General features: G+C 36.1%; 1 protein-coding gene across 3 annotated transcripts in view; it reads right to left on the reverse strand.

Moving 5' to 3' along the window:
- PIK3C2G (phosphatidylinositol-4-phosphate 3-kinase catalytic subunit type 2 gamma) overlaps positions 1-15,505 on the reverse strand; it is a 264,442-nt gene that overhangs the window by 53,024 nt on the left and 195,913 nt on the right. For all 3 annotated transcript variants that reach the window (XM_045830120.1, XM_045830119.1, XM_045830118.1), the window contains 3 exons: positions 11,378-11,487; positions 1,562-1,751; positions 955-1,076 (listed from right to left, as the gene is read on the reverse strand). In XM_045830120.1, the coding sequence (XP_045686076.1) occupies positions 955-1,076; positions 1,562-1,751; positions 11,378-11,487 (422 nt within the window). The remainder of the gene's footprint in view (positions 1-954; positions 1,077-1,561; positions 1,752-11,377; positions 11,488-15,505) is intronic.

Raw genomic sequence — 15,505 nt, forward strand, 5'->3', positions numbered from 1 at the left:
CAAGTATAGTTTTTCATGAATGTGAACTACTCAATTGTCAATATTGCACAATATCTCTCCATCCATTGACATCTTTGCGTAGCTTTATATTTTGAAAACTGGTTAAACCTTGAAAGCTGAGTAAAAATCCATATGTACAAAGTATGTCAGGTCAGGGAAGAGCATTCACATTGTTAAAGGGCCATTTACTTAAAAACTCCTGCATAGGTAATACTACATTTGGCTGGCCAGGGTGCCAACATCATAGTTTCTGAAGTTCACCTTTTTAAAGTCAAGATATACCTTTGTTATCACTGAAGTCTATGACTTAAATTTGGTTAGTTCTACCTGATAAATTTTAGAAAGTTGGTTTGAATAGAGATTGTTTTCATTTAGTTTACTTACATTTAATACTTTTTCCAATAAAACATGAAAGGAAACAATGATTTTCAAGATTTCTTCAAAATGAACATACCAACAAATTAAATTTTGATAGTGCAAATCAAAGTCAATAATTAATGATAACAAAAGTTGGTTGATTTTAATGTTTTCTGGAAAAGCACATAAATATATCAGAGCTGTAATTGCAGTTACTTATTTTAAAAGTAGATCTGTTCAATTTAATTTTGAATTTTCAATTTTAATTTTATTTTTATAGAAAACCCCGAAAGATTAAATTAAAAAAAAGGCAAATAAAACAATTTTTTAAATAACTGATTAAAAATGTAATTGGTTCTCAGTTTTTCTGTCCACAAAATCAATGGCTGGAAGCAAAGAGAAAATTGAAACATTGGTCTGTTTTATGAGACAAGGTTTTTTACTATGAGAGCAATGCAGACCCTCTGTTGGGATAGGTTTGATGGCATCGGAGTCAGAGTTCTGTGCTGCTCACAAGGAGAAAACATCATAATCCTGGTTCTCCCTTATGTTCAAGGACAAGCACCGAGGCAAACCCTGTGGAGGACAGTGTCTTACTCTGGGAGCATCTGTGACGGAAACTGCTTCTGAAGTTGACTGTGGAGTTTCAAAAATTGTTCAAATGACTTTTCTGTCAGGCTTGTTTCATTGTTCCTGTGTGTCACCTGGATTAGATACAGCTGTAGGAAATAAATTCACAAAAATCAAAAGACAGCCATATCGACCTTGCGATACCTTCTAAAATCTCTTTACGTGTAACCAAACAAAGCAAGTATCTTTGTGAAAAAAGAAATCATCATGGAAGCTAAGAGATGTAATAGCAAAATTACATATGAACACAATATATAATGATATCATAATCTTATGTGCTGGGAAAAGACCACCTAATTTCTGTTCTACTCGTGGACACTTTAAGTAGCTCTTGATTTATATTCTACCCCTGGCAGAGTCTGTTCTCTTTGATGCTTCTCTTCTAATAGCGCTGGTTGTTACGATTCTCCTTGGAACATCCTCCATGGCGGCCCTTCTGCTCAAACTGTCCCTGATATTTCATTTGCGTAGTAAAAACAAAAATCACGGTTTAAGGAAGGGTGTGTAACAGTGAACTGGAGTCTGAGATGAAGTTGAATGATCTTTAAGTCAAGATGACAGACTGGAGACTTACAGCGTGAGTTTTCTTGCTGAACCTTAAAATTGTCGCTCTTTGAATTGACCTGGTTGAACTCAGCGCACAGGATTTTGGGGACAAATCCTCTGAAGCAGATTTGGCAGGGCTTACGGTTGTCATTTGTGCAAGTGTGTGAATCAAGTTATTTAATTTAACAGGGAAGCACTCCAGACTTTCCTTTATTTTCCTAGAGAAATTAAAAAGAAAAGATAATGAGTTACATTCCCTTGAATTGAGTCATTTCACTGAAAATTTGTTTTTTGTGTGTTTGTTAGATGTGGGGGGACAAAAAAGTCAAGAACCAAAGATGTTTATTTGGAGACCAGCAATGAAAACTTATTTTTATAAACTTCAAGTTCACATTGAATTGTTATGAAATATAAAACAAACTTTCATGGTGAAATATAAAGTTGTAATTGTAATTTGTATTTTAACTTCTTTTAGATTTATTTTCTATTTTTAGAGATAACATTTTAAAATTTAATTTTTGTTTATAATTATTTAAAGTATGTACATGAGTCCAGAAGTTAAATTTATTAAAAAATGTATATTTCAAGAAGCTCAGTTTCTATCCCTGTACTGTCTCTGTTCTTCCTTCCCTTCCTGTATATTATAAAACATTTTTAAATTACAGATTGACTTTCATCATTTAGTTTTTTATTTTTTTTTTAAGATTTTACTTGTTTGTTTTTAGACAGAGGGAAAGGGAGGGAGAAAGAGAGGCAGAGAAACATCAATGTGTGGTTGCCTCTTGCATGCCCCCAAATGGGGTACCTGGCCCACAACCCAGGCATGAGCCCTGACTGGGAATCAAACAAGTGACCCTTTGGTTCACAGGCCAGCACTCAATCCACTGAGCCACATCAGGCAGGGCTCATTATTTTATCTTTCAATTTTTACTTTTGTATGTATTTTTGTCCTTCTTTCAACTATCTTACAAAAAAGTTGCATACTATAATACTATATCTAATATACATGTATTTTATATGAAATGTTTTTCATTCTCTGGTCTTTTTTTTGGTTTGTTTTGATGTGTCTCTACTTCCTAAAGTTAATTTTTTTTTTTTGTATTTAAGATGGTTTGTCCTGGCTGGCATAGCTCAGTGGATTGAGCACAGGCTGTGAACCAAAGTGTCACAGGTTCAATTCCCAGTCAGGGTACATGCCTGGGTTGCAGGCCATGACCCCCAGCAACCACACATTGATGTTTCTCTCTCTCTTTCTCCCTCCCTTCCCTCTCTAAAAATAAATAAAAATAAAATCTTTAAAAAAAAAGATGGTTTGTATTTGGATTCTAATGGTATAACAAATATCTTTATACAATGCTCTTTACCCCTTTACACCTCTTCTTCTTCTCCAGTATCTGATTTGCAGTGTTGTCAATTTTAACCCCGTTAATACTATAAAGCAAACAGTATGCTTATTCTACTTTTTATATGTGCTTCCTATTCCACTTTCTTTTTTTACACTAGCAGTATTTATACTCTCCATACTATGCAGTGTCTCTTTTAACTATCATTAAGTCTCAACCAGTCCTTATTTACATCACTCAGTCATTTTGATAATCTGAAGGTAATTGCTCAGGTATGCTCAAGGAAATAAGTTTCTGAGTCTTCGGTGTTTGTAGTAGTTTGTGGCCTTCATACTTCAAAGTCAATTTGGCTAGATGCAACATTTTTGTCCCACATTTTATTTTTTCAGTGCCATATAAATATTATTCCCTTTTCTTCTGGATAAAAGATTACTATCCAAAACTCTGATGACATAATGAACTTCTTTCCCTTATGAAGGACTTACTCTTTTTGCCTAGATGCTTAAAAAAAGTTTATTTTTCTTTGAAGTCCAATAGTTGTTCTAAAATATATTTCAGTTTGGTTATTCCAGGTATTTTTTCTCAATATGCAATGTATCTTTCAATATGTAATTTTGTCTTTTGATTTTCTAGAACATTTTAAAATTTTATTTTAACTAGTATTTGATGATATATGAGTAAATTTTAACTCATTAATTTTAGCAATATACCTACATGTTCTTTTGAAATTTGTATTGACATAGTCATATAATCTGCAATAATGAAGGAGATATTTTTCACCATTTGTATTGCTAAAACATCCAGTTCAATGTTAATTAGAAGTGGTGACAGTAAGGTTTGTTCCTGATTACAAAGGAAACACTTTCATTGTTATAGCATTAAGTATAATGTTTTCTGTAGGGTTTTAGCTATAAGTACATTTCTTTATATTTATGGAGAGTTTTTCAAAATGAATGATTCTAAATTTTATTAACTGCATTTACTGCATCTACTGAGGTGATGATATGATATTTCTTCTTCTTTTTTTTACTGAGCCTTGAATGTTTACCTTGTAACCACTTATTTTACTGAACTTCCATTATTTCAAATTTTTTTCGTTCTCTTGAATTGACATATTTGTTGTCTTATTCAAATGGAAAAGAACAATAAAACAAAGCTTAAATATAGAGCATTACAATCAAATAGCAGGCATTATTTTCTCCTGATATTAATGGGAATGTTTGTAATTCTTCACTTTTAAAAGTATGATGTCTATCTAAGTTTCTTTCTATTCTGTGCTTACTAAAATTTCCTAAGAGAAATGAGTGTTAACTATAACCAAGCACTGTTCTTTTTCAGGTAGGCTTCTATCAAAGTTGCTGTGCCTTCTTTACAACTAATCTGCCATGTCCCCCATGTTAACAATATAGTTCAGCAATGTTTAATAATTGTCCCCTCAGTTTCAGAAAACTTTAAGCCCATTTATCTTGTGCTGGTATTAGGCTCTTTTGAATAAATTTAAAATTTTTCCATTATTATACATCAATCCAGGTGAAAATTTGCTAAGAAAGTTAAAATATGACTCTGATCATTATTCATTTCCACAGTCTTCATTATTTCTAAAGATGTTCTTTGAATTTATGGAGATATATATGGAGTGCAGTATACAACATTGTTTCTTTATTGGTAAAGGCAAGAACATAATAATAATAGAGGTATACTAGTAATCATGACTTATGGAGACCCTACCATTCATTCATGCATTCATTCATTCAACTAATATTTACTGAACATATTCTATGTGTTACAGTGGAAAGCTCTTGATGACAGCATGTACTCATGTCTTATGAAGATAGGCCTATGAACCATAAATCTTAAGTTCTGATATGCTCATCCTCGCAAAATATCATCTATGTTCATACCTTCTTCACATGTTACCCAACAGTTAAGATGAAAGAAGACTGGAGATGAAGGTTAAACTTTTACAATAAACCTATGTAGTTTTAGGACAGACATTCACCTAAAGTGACTACTATCTTCCATCTCTCAGATGGCAGATTAATAAGTCAAATCAAAGAGTGCTGTTATATATGACTCATCTTGGTGTCCTGAGAGTGGTGAGTTTTAGTCCTCTGAGGATTATTTTGTTAACAGTAGCAGCTTTCTGGGTTATTTTGTTTAATTGCAGCATCAGCAGGATTATGCTTTGAGTATCCTTATGTTATAGGTCCAAAGCAGCAGCTGGAAGGTTGCAGTTCTTAAATTTCCTAGGGGAAACCTCAAGGCAGTCTTGATAAATGCTTCCAACTCCCTGCTAGGCACTGTTCTCTGTGCTGGGACATAGAAGCAGAGGAGAGAAATCAGGTTTCTGCCCTGAGGGAGTATATATCTTTTGCAGGCACTGCACAATGCCTTATGTTAATCTTTTCCTCCTCAGAGGAAAGCAGTATAATTATTTTAGCAATAGATAAGAAAGACCAAGACAGGTGAAATGGTACCAAAGGCGATATCATCCAGAAAGTAGTGACCAAAGATTCCAACTTAGGTTTATCGTGTTTATACTATGCAAATATTATTTCAGAAATATTACTACCAGTTGAGTAAAGAAATAAGTATGTAAGAGCCCCAAAGGTGGCAAACTACATGTAGAAATTACAACGGAAAACAAATGTGTAAATTATGGTTCTGTGAAAACTGAAATGAGGTAAACGCTCTTTGAAATCCTACAAAAGAGATATTTGATAAGGATTGAGAAAAGGCACCTTAGAGTTTCTTTTCTTCCTTTTTCTCTTCTCCTGCTTCATAGCTTAGAATTTGGCTTTGAAAACAAAACAAACTTTGCTGTTTTCCCAGCTGAAGTTTCAAATCTTTAGAATTCACCTACAAGTCAGCAAGTCTTATGTAAATGTCAGCGCAGGCACCTAACTCTGCTTACAAAACCAGAGTTCCAGGTTCCAGGGCCTTGACAGTGGATAAGTAATTCTTATCAATTTCTTATGAAAGCTCCTTACAAAAATCGGCCAAATCTAAGCAAATGGAATAAAGGAACTAAAGAACGAAGGAAAGGTTGATGGACTGGTCTTGTTATGTATCAGTAATGTGCCAGTAAACATGATATCCCAGCTTACCATCCTCCCTTCCCAAAGCCAGCTTGTTTTATTGATGATGTCAAAATAAAATTGTATGCAAAGCATGAAATCTTAACATGCAATAATAGAAAAATAAATGGTGATAAATGGTGTTATTATTAAGTTAATAAAATCTTTAACATATGAACATATGTTTAGAAATAGTAGATAATTTCAGTCTTGTTGCTTGTTCCATCCCTGGAACATGGCAATGCTATGCGATGAGCAGGGCCAAGCATCCCAGGGAGGACTGGCTGGCGCACGCAGCTGCTGGGACATAACAGCTGTCGTGCAGGTGCCATCTGGACCATCCAGTTTTTTAAACTAACCACTTCTGGTGCTCTTGGTGTGTATATTAAACCCTTCAAATGCCTTTAAGCTTTAGGCTGATAGACTCCCAAAGAGTTTAAAGTATCCCTTTCTTTTTCAACTAAGGTGTATCCTTACTTGATATTTAGGCAAATTGAGCCTAATTCAAAAACAGATATTTCCTTATTTCCAAAATGTAGAACAGCCCCTGAGCTATCAAACATCTTCTGAGGGTACCTGAGCCACCACATTTAGGAGGCACAGTGCTCTAAAAGCTGTTATACCTGCACTTAAAAATTTTACCTTGTAGAGCCAATTTAGTTCAGATCAATTCTTATAATTAAATTTAAAAAATGGAGACTCATGATGAAAGGAAAAATTTCACTTTACATGTTCCTTTGCAGCTGCTTTTCTAATTTAGGAAAGTTAGACACTGTTAAATCCTCTAGATTCTGGTTTTTCATTGTTTTGTTTTGTTTTGTTTTGGGGAGGCATTTATTTCTGCAGATATCGATGGTTAAGACAGAGGAAAATTTTGACTTTTATTTGTGGAAATACAATAATTGATGAGGTGACAATTTACAAAGAACTAAAAAAGCATCAAGAACATTTAATGATTAAAGAACCTAGGGATCTGTATCCCTGTCCCAGCCTCTCAGTCTTGGAATGAAAGCAGATAGAAAGCATTGAACTGTGTTTTGAGACAGTTGGCACAAAGAGTCTTGTCTTACTCTGTAACCATGAGAAAAAAAATGAGGAAAGAGGAACACTGGGACTTTCTGGTGCTGTGTCTGTGCACCCTGGGTGGTTCAGGAGCTCTGGCTCCTTTGGGTGTGATGTGGAGCCTGGGAACACTCTCTCTGGGTGTCATGGACATTTCCAATGGTTTCACTATTGTACCTGTTGAGATAGTCACTGTGCCTGCTCTGCTCAATGGCCCCTTAGAACTAAGTCTATTTTCTCTAAAGCTCAAAGTTCAGAGAAGAAGCTCTAGGTTGTTCTTTGTGAAGGGATGGCCTGTGATAGGAGTATAGATAGGGAAGAGAATCCCCAATACCTTTGTTTAAGGACCCTGTCCCATATGGCCAAAGGCAACTAGTTAAGTCAAAGGGTCGCCTCTCTCTGGAATTTATACTAGAGAATACTGGCCATTGCACAAAGAGAAGTAGAATATGACACAGATATAAGCAGAGTAGAAGATCTTGTTTTGCATTAGAAACTAGTCAGATCTTATTGGGTTCTGGGGTTTGTTAGGTTACATACAGTTTGAGTCTGTGTATATCCCTTTTCCCAAGGATATCGTATAGAATCTCTAGTTCTTGCTACCAAAACACCTCACTAATGCAAGCTATTTGTTTTTGAGGTTTGGAGTTTTGTTTTGCTTCAAATAACTTTCAATTTCAACTGAAGAACAAGAGTTCTTATACTTACTAAACCAAAAACCTGTGTGGCAGACCAAATGAAATACTGGGAAAACATGAAGTATTTCCTTTCACATTTTTGGAGCGGGAAATGGATGAAGTGAAAAGCATAATCTGTATGTGGGAGGGGCGTTAGGCAGAGAAGCTTATGCTTAATGATCCTGCCTGAGCTGTGAAGTAGGTTATCTGTTTCTAAGGATGGCTAACCCGAGGTTTGAAAGTGATTGAAAATTCTGAAATAACCCGTTTGGACAGCATTTTAATGGATGGTTGCCTTTGTTGCCTAGCAGTGGGCCCAGCAGAGACATTACATGAGAGTATCAATTTGCAGGGACTGAGTCATGATACTTTCTTGGTTCTATTCAACAGCACGCCACTGAAAGGGGAGTAGAAAAAATTAAGGGAAGCAGAGAGAACAGTTCGCAATTATGTGGAAAACCTTTGTGGCCAGCAAAATGATTTTATATTCACTTTTTTCTAAATGCCATTAATTGTGATACAGTTTTTAATGCCACATAGAGTACAATATCCTTTGAAACTCTTATCACCAGCTCTTAGCTCAGTGTGAATGTCTAGGAGTGAGGCAGGATCCTGTATTATTCATAGGCAGAGTACTCCCTTGGAGAGGCAAGAAAATCCATTTCTTTCTTTCAAGTCTCAAACTTGAAAGGGTCAAGAATGGCAGCCTCTCAATGCGAATACTGCAGTCAGGACTAAGGCATTTTAGGTGACCACACGTGCTATGTCTCAGATGACTTAGTCCTCATTCAGGACCCAAATCTGTGAGCCTAGTGGTAAGGGGGCAGTGGAAGGGGACGTGGGGTGGGGGGCTGGGAGGGGGAGGCTGGATTTTCTTGTCTTGTTTTTATCTGTGTCTTAGCAGTGACATCAGGATAAACAGTGACATAAAGCACCTTTAGCCTATCAGGACAAAGAGGACAAGGGGCTTAAATATACATGGCATAAGGACATACATAGGTAGAGTTAAGGACACTGCTTGAAGCACCAAGGCCAGGGCTGGTTCCATTATAGAACCTGGTTACTTTCTTGGTAAATTATATGCACTGATGTTTATACATCAAGTTTCTCCTTGATTTTAGAAATCCATACGATGTCAAAGAATGCAGCTTAATATTATTTACACAGAAAAGTAAACAAGTATACATCCTTCTTAACATTTATTTAAATCTTGCCATTTAAAGCTCCCATTATTGTTTTTAATTAACTGAGATATTTCTCTAAATTCACTCTCTCCACTGTTTAAGTACTGAAAAAGAAATATTGAATAATTTGTTTAAATTTTGAAATACCTAAGTAATGGAGAGCTTTTAAGTAGCTTTATTTTAAGGATAAAAACTCAAGGTCACAGTCACTTGAGCTTTCTCGTATCTCAATACCAAGTCCCTCACAGTACGGGATGTGCCATAGAAAATGTTCTCAACACTTCATCTGCACATGCTGACCAGGGAACTTAGAGAAAAGCTGAAAAGAAATGCTCAAAGCAAATGAAATCATATCAAAAAAGAAAGGCACGCAATTGAGACTTCAAGATAAAACACACTACTGAGATAGGCTTTTGGAAGTCAAAGGGAGAGAGAGTCTCGGGGAAGACTTCTCTGAGGAAAAAAGGTGAAAAATTACAGAGAGTTTCAAGACATCTGGTAATGGGCCAAAGCAAAAAAAGCAAGGAAGATGACCACCTTGGTGACACCAGTCAAAGTGTCCCAGGGGGGTGCCTTGGGCAGCAATTATATAGAGACTGAGTCAGACACCCCAGGGACACCCGGTGCTGCACAGAGAGTAATTCCAGGGAGGGACTTCTGTCTCTAATGAGGCTTGGGATATTGGGGAAGTCAGGGTGGCACTGGAGGAAGGGTGCGGAATCTGCTTTGGTTAAACTGCAGCCAACGGGGGCTCTAAGGATCTCAAGGAAACTGGCCTGAATCATGCAGCAGCACATCTCCCAGAGCCTGCTAGACCCTGCTCTCTGAAACATGACCCCCCCCCCCCCAAACCCTGTCCTGGACTCAAATTGTGGCTCTCTCTTGTATACTGTAGCCTTTGGCAAATCATTTAACTTCTCTGGGTCTTGATTTCTCTAATCTAAAAATGTCAATAAAGCTATTACCTCACACACTTGTGATGATTAAAAAAGTTAACATACAAAAAGCACTTAGAGCTGGGCCTGATGCACAAGAAGCACTGCACTAAATATTAGCCCTTTTATATGCCTTTTATATACTGAATGTTTGATGTTTCAATTGTATTTTCTGTTAAACTCTTTGATATATTTTAAGAGAAATAGAATTTGTTTTATATTCAGATATTTTTAGAAGTGGAATTATATCTCCTGCTTTACTTGAGAGAAACTGATGTAACCAACAAATATATTAATTAAGGTGATATACAGATAGTAAATAATTCAGTAATAAATCCAGTATAGCATGAAAAGTACATGTTTTGTTGAATTATAGAGGGGAAAAAAAGACCAGTCAGCACTAGAGTAACTTGAGGAGGTTTTGTGGCTAAGGGAGTAGGTATCCAGAACATCAAGGGTTGAATAGGATGAAAGTTGGATCAGACTCCCCCCTCTATTTCATTAATTTTTTATTCTTTGAGAACATTTATGATGAGGCTATGAATGCAAGTTAAATACACAAAGCAGGAATGAATGTAGGCTGAAAATGTGATCTCCTCAGAAGATGATTCATTAGTCAATAATAAAGTTGTGGCGGATAAACATTCATAAAGGCAATTAAATTATAAGCTCCTTGAAAATTAGGGGTAGGAAATGGCCAGGCAATAATTGAACAGAAAAACAACCTGCCCTAATTTAGATGACTAGATATCTTTTAAGTTTGCAATGGAGAACAAGTTCTTTACTATGAATTTCTCAAAAGAAGTTTAATTAAAAGAGCATACTACATAACACCTGAAAGCTGGAAAATTAGTCTGGCAGAAAGTATGCGGAGCTCATTGTTAGGAGGTGATTGGCTTCAGATCTACTTCCAGTATTAGTTCAAGTTCTCTTGAATGGAGATGGGAGATGAGTCAACCCAGGCCAGCTCACTCACATCTAAGATTCCACTCTTTACAGCTCCGGGTGGATCAGATGCAACTAGGGATGTGGGGGGGATGGGACTCAGGCTGACAAATAAAGCACATTTACATTTTCCCTTTGTTCAGGGCTCAAAAGAGCTTTTTTTCATCCAAAGTATATTTTTTTTCCTTTTTATAGTGATAGGAGGGACTGTTTGTAAATTGTGGCAGTATAATTGCTCTGTCCCAGCGATGACACAGCACTGTATTTTCTTAGAGATGAAAGTCACAAGTTTATATCTCATCATAAATCTCTTTTTCCAAATGGTTTTTCTGGACATAGTTCAAGTAGAACAACCAATTTGTTTTTGTCAGCCCTTGCTCTTTTCGGTGACCTGTTACTGAGCAATGTGTCGGGTGCACAGTCTGGCTAGCGAACACCGGTGTGCGACAGAGACACCCGCGTTCCGGTTGTTCTTTTCTGCCTCTTGGGAATGCGGACACAAGCTGGTTTTAGAAATGACAGTATCGTTCCAATGACTGCTCACACCAAAATCATCTCCAATATGGAACAGGTGTGCACACACGCAGGAATACACACTCACATGTTCACGGCTAGCTCTACCTGGTAAAATGACTTGTTGCTTCCAGGTCTGTGTCTTGCGGACGAAGGTTATCATACACATACTTCAGGTCTTGGATTCCACTTAGCTCTGGCAGCCCTGCGTGTAGCATCTGGGCAAAACAAACATACAAACAAACAAACATCAAACAAAAACTAGAGTAAATGTAAAGGAAATTTTAGTTGGTTAAGTTCGGTTAGCTTACTTGGTTAATTCTACAAATGCGCAGAAAAAAATTTACATTGCAATGCCTTTCAGTTGTGCACGTGAAAAACTATGTTCATGGTTTTTAACCTGCCATATTTATCAGTAGAGGCAACATCAGTAATAATAAAATTAAAAATCAATAAAGTTGTCAAAGCACTTGCAGAATAATAATTTAACTTTATCATAAACGATTGAAGTAAGCATGAGAGTTTATTTATCCTTATATTGTCTTCTTGTAGAAGAGGCATATTCAGCATGGGACAGTAGAAATAATAAGGTATCTAATGTCAGAAAATCTGGATCTACCATTAAAATCTGAATGATCTTGAGAAAGTCTTTTAAATTCTTGGGACCTCCATTTTCCTTCCTTCCTTCCTTCCTTCCTTCCTTCCTTCCTTCCTTAATACATTTTTAACATTAAATTTATTATGGTGACATTGGTTAATAAAATTACATGTTTCAGATATGCAATTCTGCCTCCTTCCATCACCATTTATACCCCCTTTATCTTTTTATTTTTATTTTTTTAATGTTTTAATTGTATTTTTTCTTCTTAATTTTAAAGTAGATATAAATACACCCAATATATTCTGGGAGAATCAATAAGTAATGAATAAAAAATATCTTTATAGTTTATACATTGTTACAAAAAATATAGCACAATGCCCATTTTAAAGAAGAAAAATTTAATTTCCCACGAATTGTAATTGAATTATCCAGATCAAATGGTGTGTGAGGACACTGAGTATAAAACTTATCCCTCTGGTTCTTTATGTTCTTCCATGACTCCATGACTCATACTATAAGAACATAATTTTCTCTAGTTAAGTGGAGATTGCATTTATTAAAGATTATTAAAGCAATGAAATAATTAAAGGTGTAATTGTACAAAGGCTCGGGCATTTTTCTGCCAACCTTTAGAAAAGTACTTTGTTTATATTATAGTGTAGACTGAAGGGATAATATTCTCTGCAGTTACAGGCCAAACTCTTTGAGGAAAAAAAATAGATCTCTCTGAAATAAATGTGAACTTTGCAAATAAAAAAAGAAAAGAAGAGGAATGAGGTCATCAGTACCTTTCTGACTAAGATAATAAATTATTTTCTGCTCTGGAATTGAGGCACTTTTACAGTTGTCTGAAGTTAAGAACAATGCTGCTGATCCTAAAAATAAAGGATAAACTGAGAATATGGTTATGGTAGAGGGGTGAAGTTGTGATTTACTTGATGAAGTTCAAGTGAGGAAAAAAACCATGAATTTGAAACTGTTTTCCTTTCCTCTTGTCCCTACACAGGTTGAGGGAACAGCCCATAAAGATGTACAAGGAAGAGCAAGACATCTTCCATGTTTTCACAGAAAGAAATCCAGGATAGCCTCCTGGAACATAGGATCTCCTGTAGGTGAGTGACAAGAGATTGGGCTAAAAAGGCAAGTAGGGTAGGATGTTTCAGCAATATAAAAGATTTTGTACTTTATCCTAAAGGCAATAGAGCTTTTTTAGTGTTTTTTAAATGGGCAATAAAACAATTGCATTGTATTTTGGAGAGATCATTGTTGTTATTTTATTTTATTTTTTTAATCCTCATTTGAGGATATGTTCATTGACTTTAGAGAGAGAGGGAGGAAGATAAACAGACAGACAGAGAGACATTGATGTGAGAAAGAAACATCAGTTGGTTGCCTTCTGTACATGCTGCAAGCAGGGATTGAACCTGCATCCTAGGTATGCCTCCTGAACTGGGAATTGAACCCACAGCCTTATGTTGTATAGGACAATGATCTACACAACTGAACCACTTGGCCAGAGCTTGTTGTTGTTATTTTTAAAAATTACATTTATGTGAAGCCAAATAAGAGACTGGATTAAGAGACTATTTAAGAATGAAGATAGGTTACTGAATTTTAAATATAAGTAGAATTGAGAAAACTGGGAGGTTGATTAGGTATATTTGGAAGGTTGGATGAGGCCTACACCATATAGCTGTATGTCAGTAGCATGCAGATAGCACCTGAAACCATGGAAATGGATCAGGCAGTCCTGGGAAGTTGTCAACAGCCTCTCCTCACGGATGATCTAGCAACTCAAATTCATGATAGCTAAATTTGAGCAAATTCTCTGGAAAATCTTCCTCCTCTTTCCTGTTTTATCTCTGTTTTCACTTCCACCACTGTCCAAGTAACAAGAAATTCATATTTTATTTTATTCCTTCTTCCCAATTCCCAGGGTCAATCACTTAATTCTGTAAGAGCTACCTCAGTAGTCTCTTGTATTCATTCCCCTTTCTATTGCAATTATTGCCCTAGGTCAGCTCCTCATCTTCATTTGCTTAGAAAACTTGAATAGGTTTTTCCTTGTTCTCCAACCCCCCCTTGAAACACTGTAGGTCCTCTTGACAGATACAGTTACTGCTTTCTTTATACTACAATCATATCTTGGCCCCACCTCTTTTACAGTATGTATTAGTGCCTAAATTTTATTATATTTTGTTTATGTACATGTGTGTCAGATTAGATTTTAAGTGCTTTGAGAATAATAACTGGGTTTGTATTCAATGTTGAATTTTCTATATTGTCTAGCATGGTGTTTTGGAAGTAATAGAACTTACAGAATATCTATGAAATAATAAATGCATAAACAAATGAATGGATGGATGAATGAATGAACAATACATAACACTATTAAGCACTGAAAATCTGTAAGTAGCAAGTCCAACATTTGACTACTAAACTTAAAATCAACCACAGGGACATATAGTCTGAGAAGCAACAAGAGTCTAGATTAGGCTTTATCTGATCAGTTGTGTACTTAGAGTTCTAGAAACATCTGTGTACTTATTGAGATAGTTTCCCCTCTGTTACACTGCGATTGTTCATTTGCAATAATTTTTCTTTAGACATGAATTGCTTTCTAGTTTTTATGGGTAACCTGAATTCACACCTGCTGGCTTAGGACTCTGTCAAACATTTTCTTGGGAAGTAGATCTTGTACTTAACTCCTTCTTCTGCCAACACACACACACACACACACACACACACACACACACACACTACTTGGGTGTGAAGTGCAGCCAGCTTCAAATCAGAAGAACCCCAGCTGTCTCACTAGCTCATGACTGATGACAGGTAGCAAGTGCTGACCTTGCCCTTATTGATACTCTCCATTCCTTAGAGAGAAGGATTTGAGTGCTATGAATCTGCACATGAGAGTAAAGATTGTCTTGACCTGGGTCCATTTGCCCACAGAGATGTAGTTCAAGTGTCTTCTCACTTGGCTTTCATGGGTAATAACTTTAATTGCAACAATAGGAAAAGGAAAAAGGAAAAAGTGGCTAGTACAAGTAATGAACAAATAAGTTCTTTTTAAAGAATAGGAACATTACAATTTTTTTCTACTTCTATTCTCCTACTAAATCCACATCTATTTTGATAGCTGTGCCTCAGGAAGCAGACAGTCTGCACCACTACATAGAGAAGTCAGAAAGATTTCTGCTGGGAAATATATGGTATAATAATGGGTGTGAAAAACATTTTAAACTGGGTGAATGGTCCCTATGTTCTTTGGGAACCTTCCATAATAGCTGATATTGATTTTTTAATGAGAGAAAAAGCTGATGAAATACAGGCTTTTATGTTAGTGAATTCAGCCAGCAACACTCTTGAGTCTCCTTGCAGATGTTGTGCTTTCAAGCAGGATGGGAATTTCACGGATTATTTTCCCCTGCTTTTTCCAGGAGTAAATAAAAAGGACTGTGAATATCTGGAAACATGCTGCTGTCTACTGAGGATGAGCCGTTAACTCTATAATAGACTTACCAAACCCATGTAGCTCCTGGTCACTGACCATTCATGGAAGATAGAATTTATGACTCATATGAAGTATTTCTTATGTTGTGGTTGGGTCATGGTGCAGTGCCCTGATTCCT

Source organism: Phyllostomus hastatus, unplaced genomic scaffold (genome assembly GCF_019186645.2).
Source record: "Phyllostomus hastatus isolate PE091 unplaced genomic scaffold, TTU_PhHast_1.1 phas_scaffold_93, whole genome shotgun sequence".
NCBI classification, from domain to species: domain Eukaryota; kingdom Metazoa; phylum Chordata; class Mammalia; order Chiroptera; family Phyllostomidae; genus Phyllostomus; species Phyllostomus hastatus.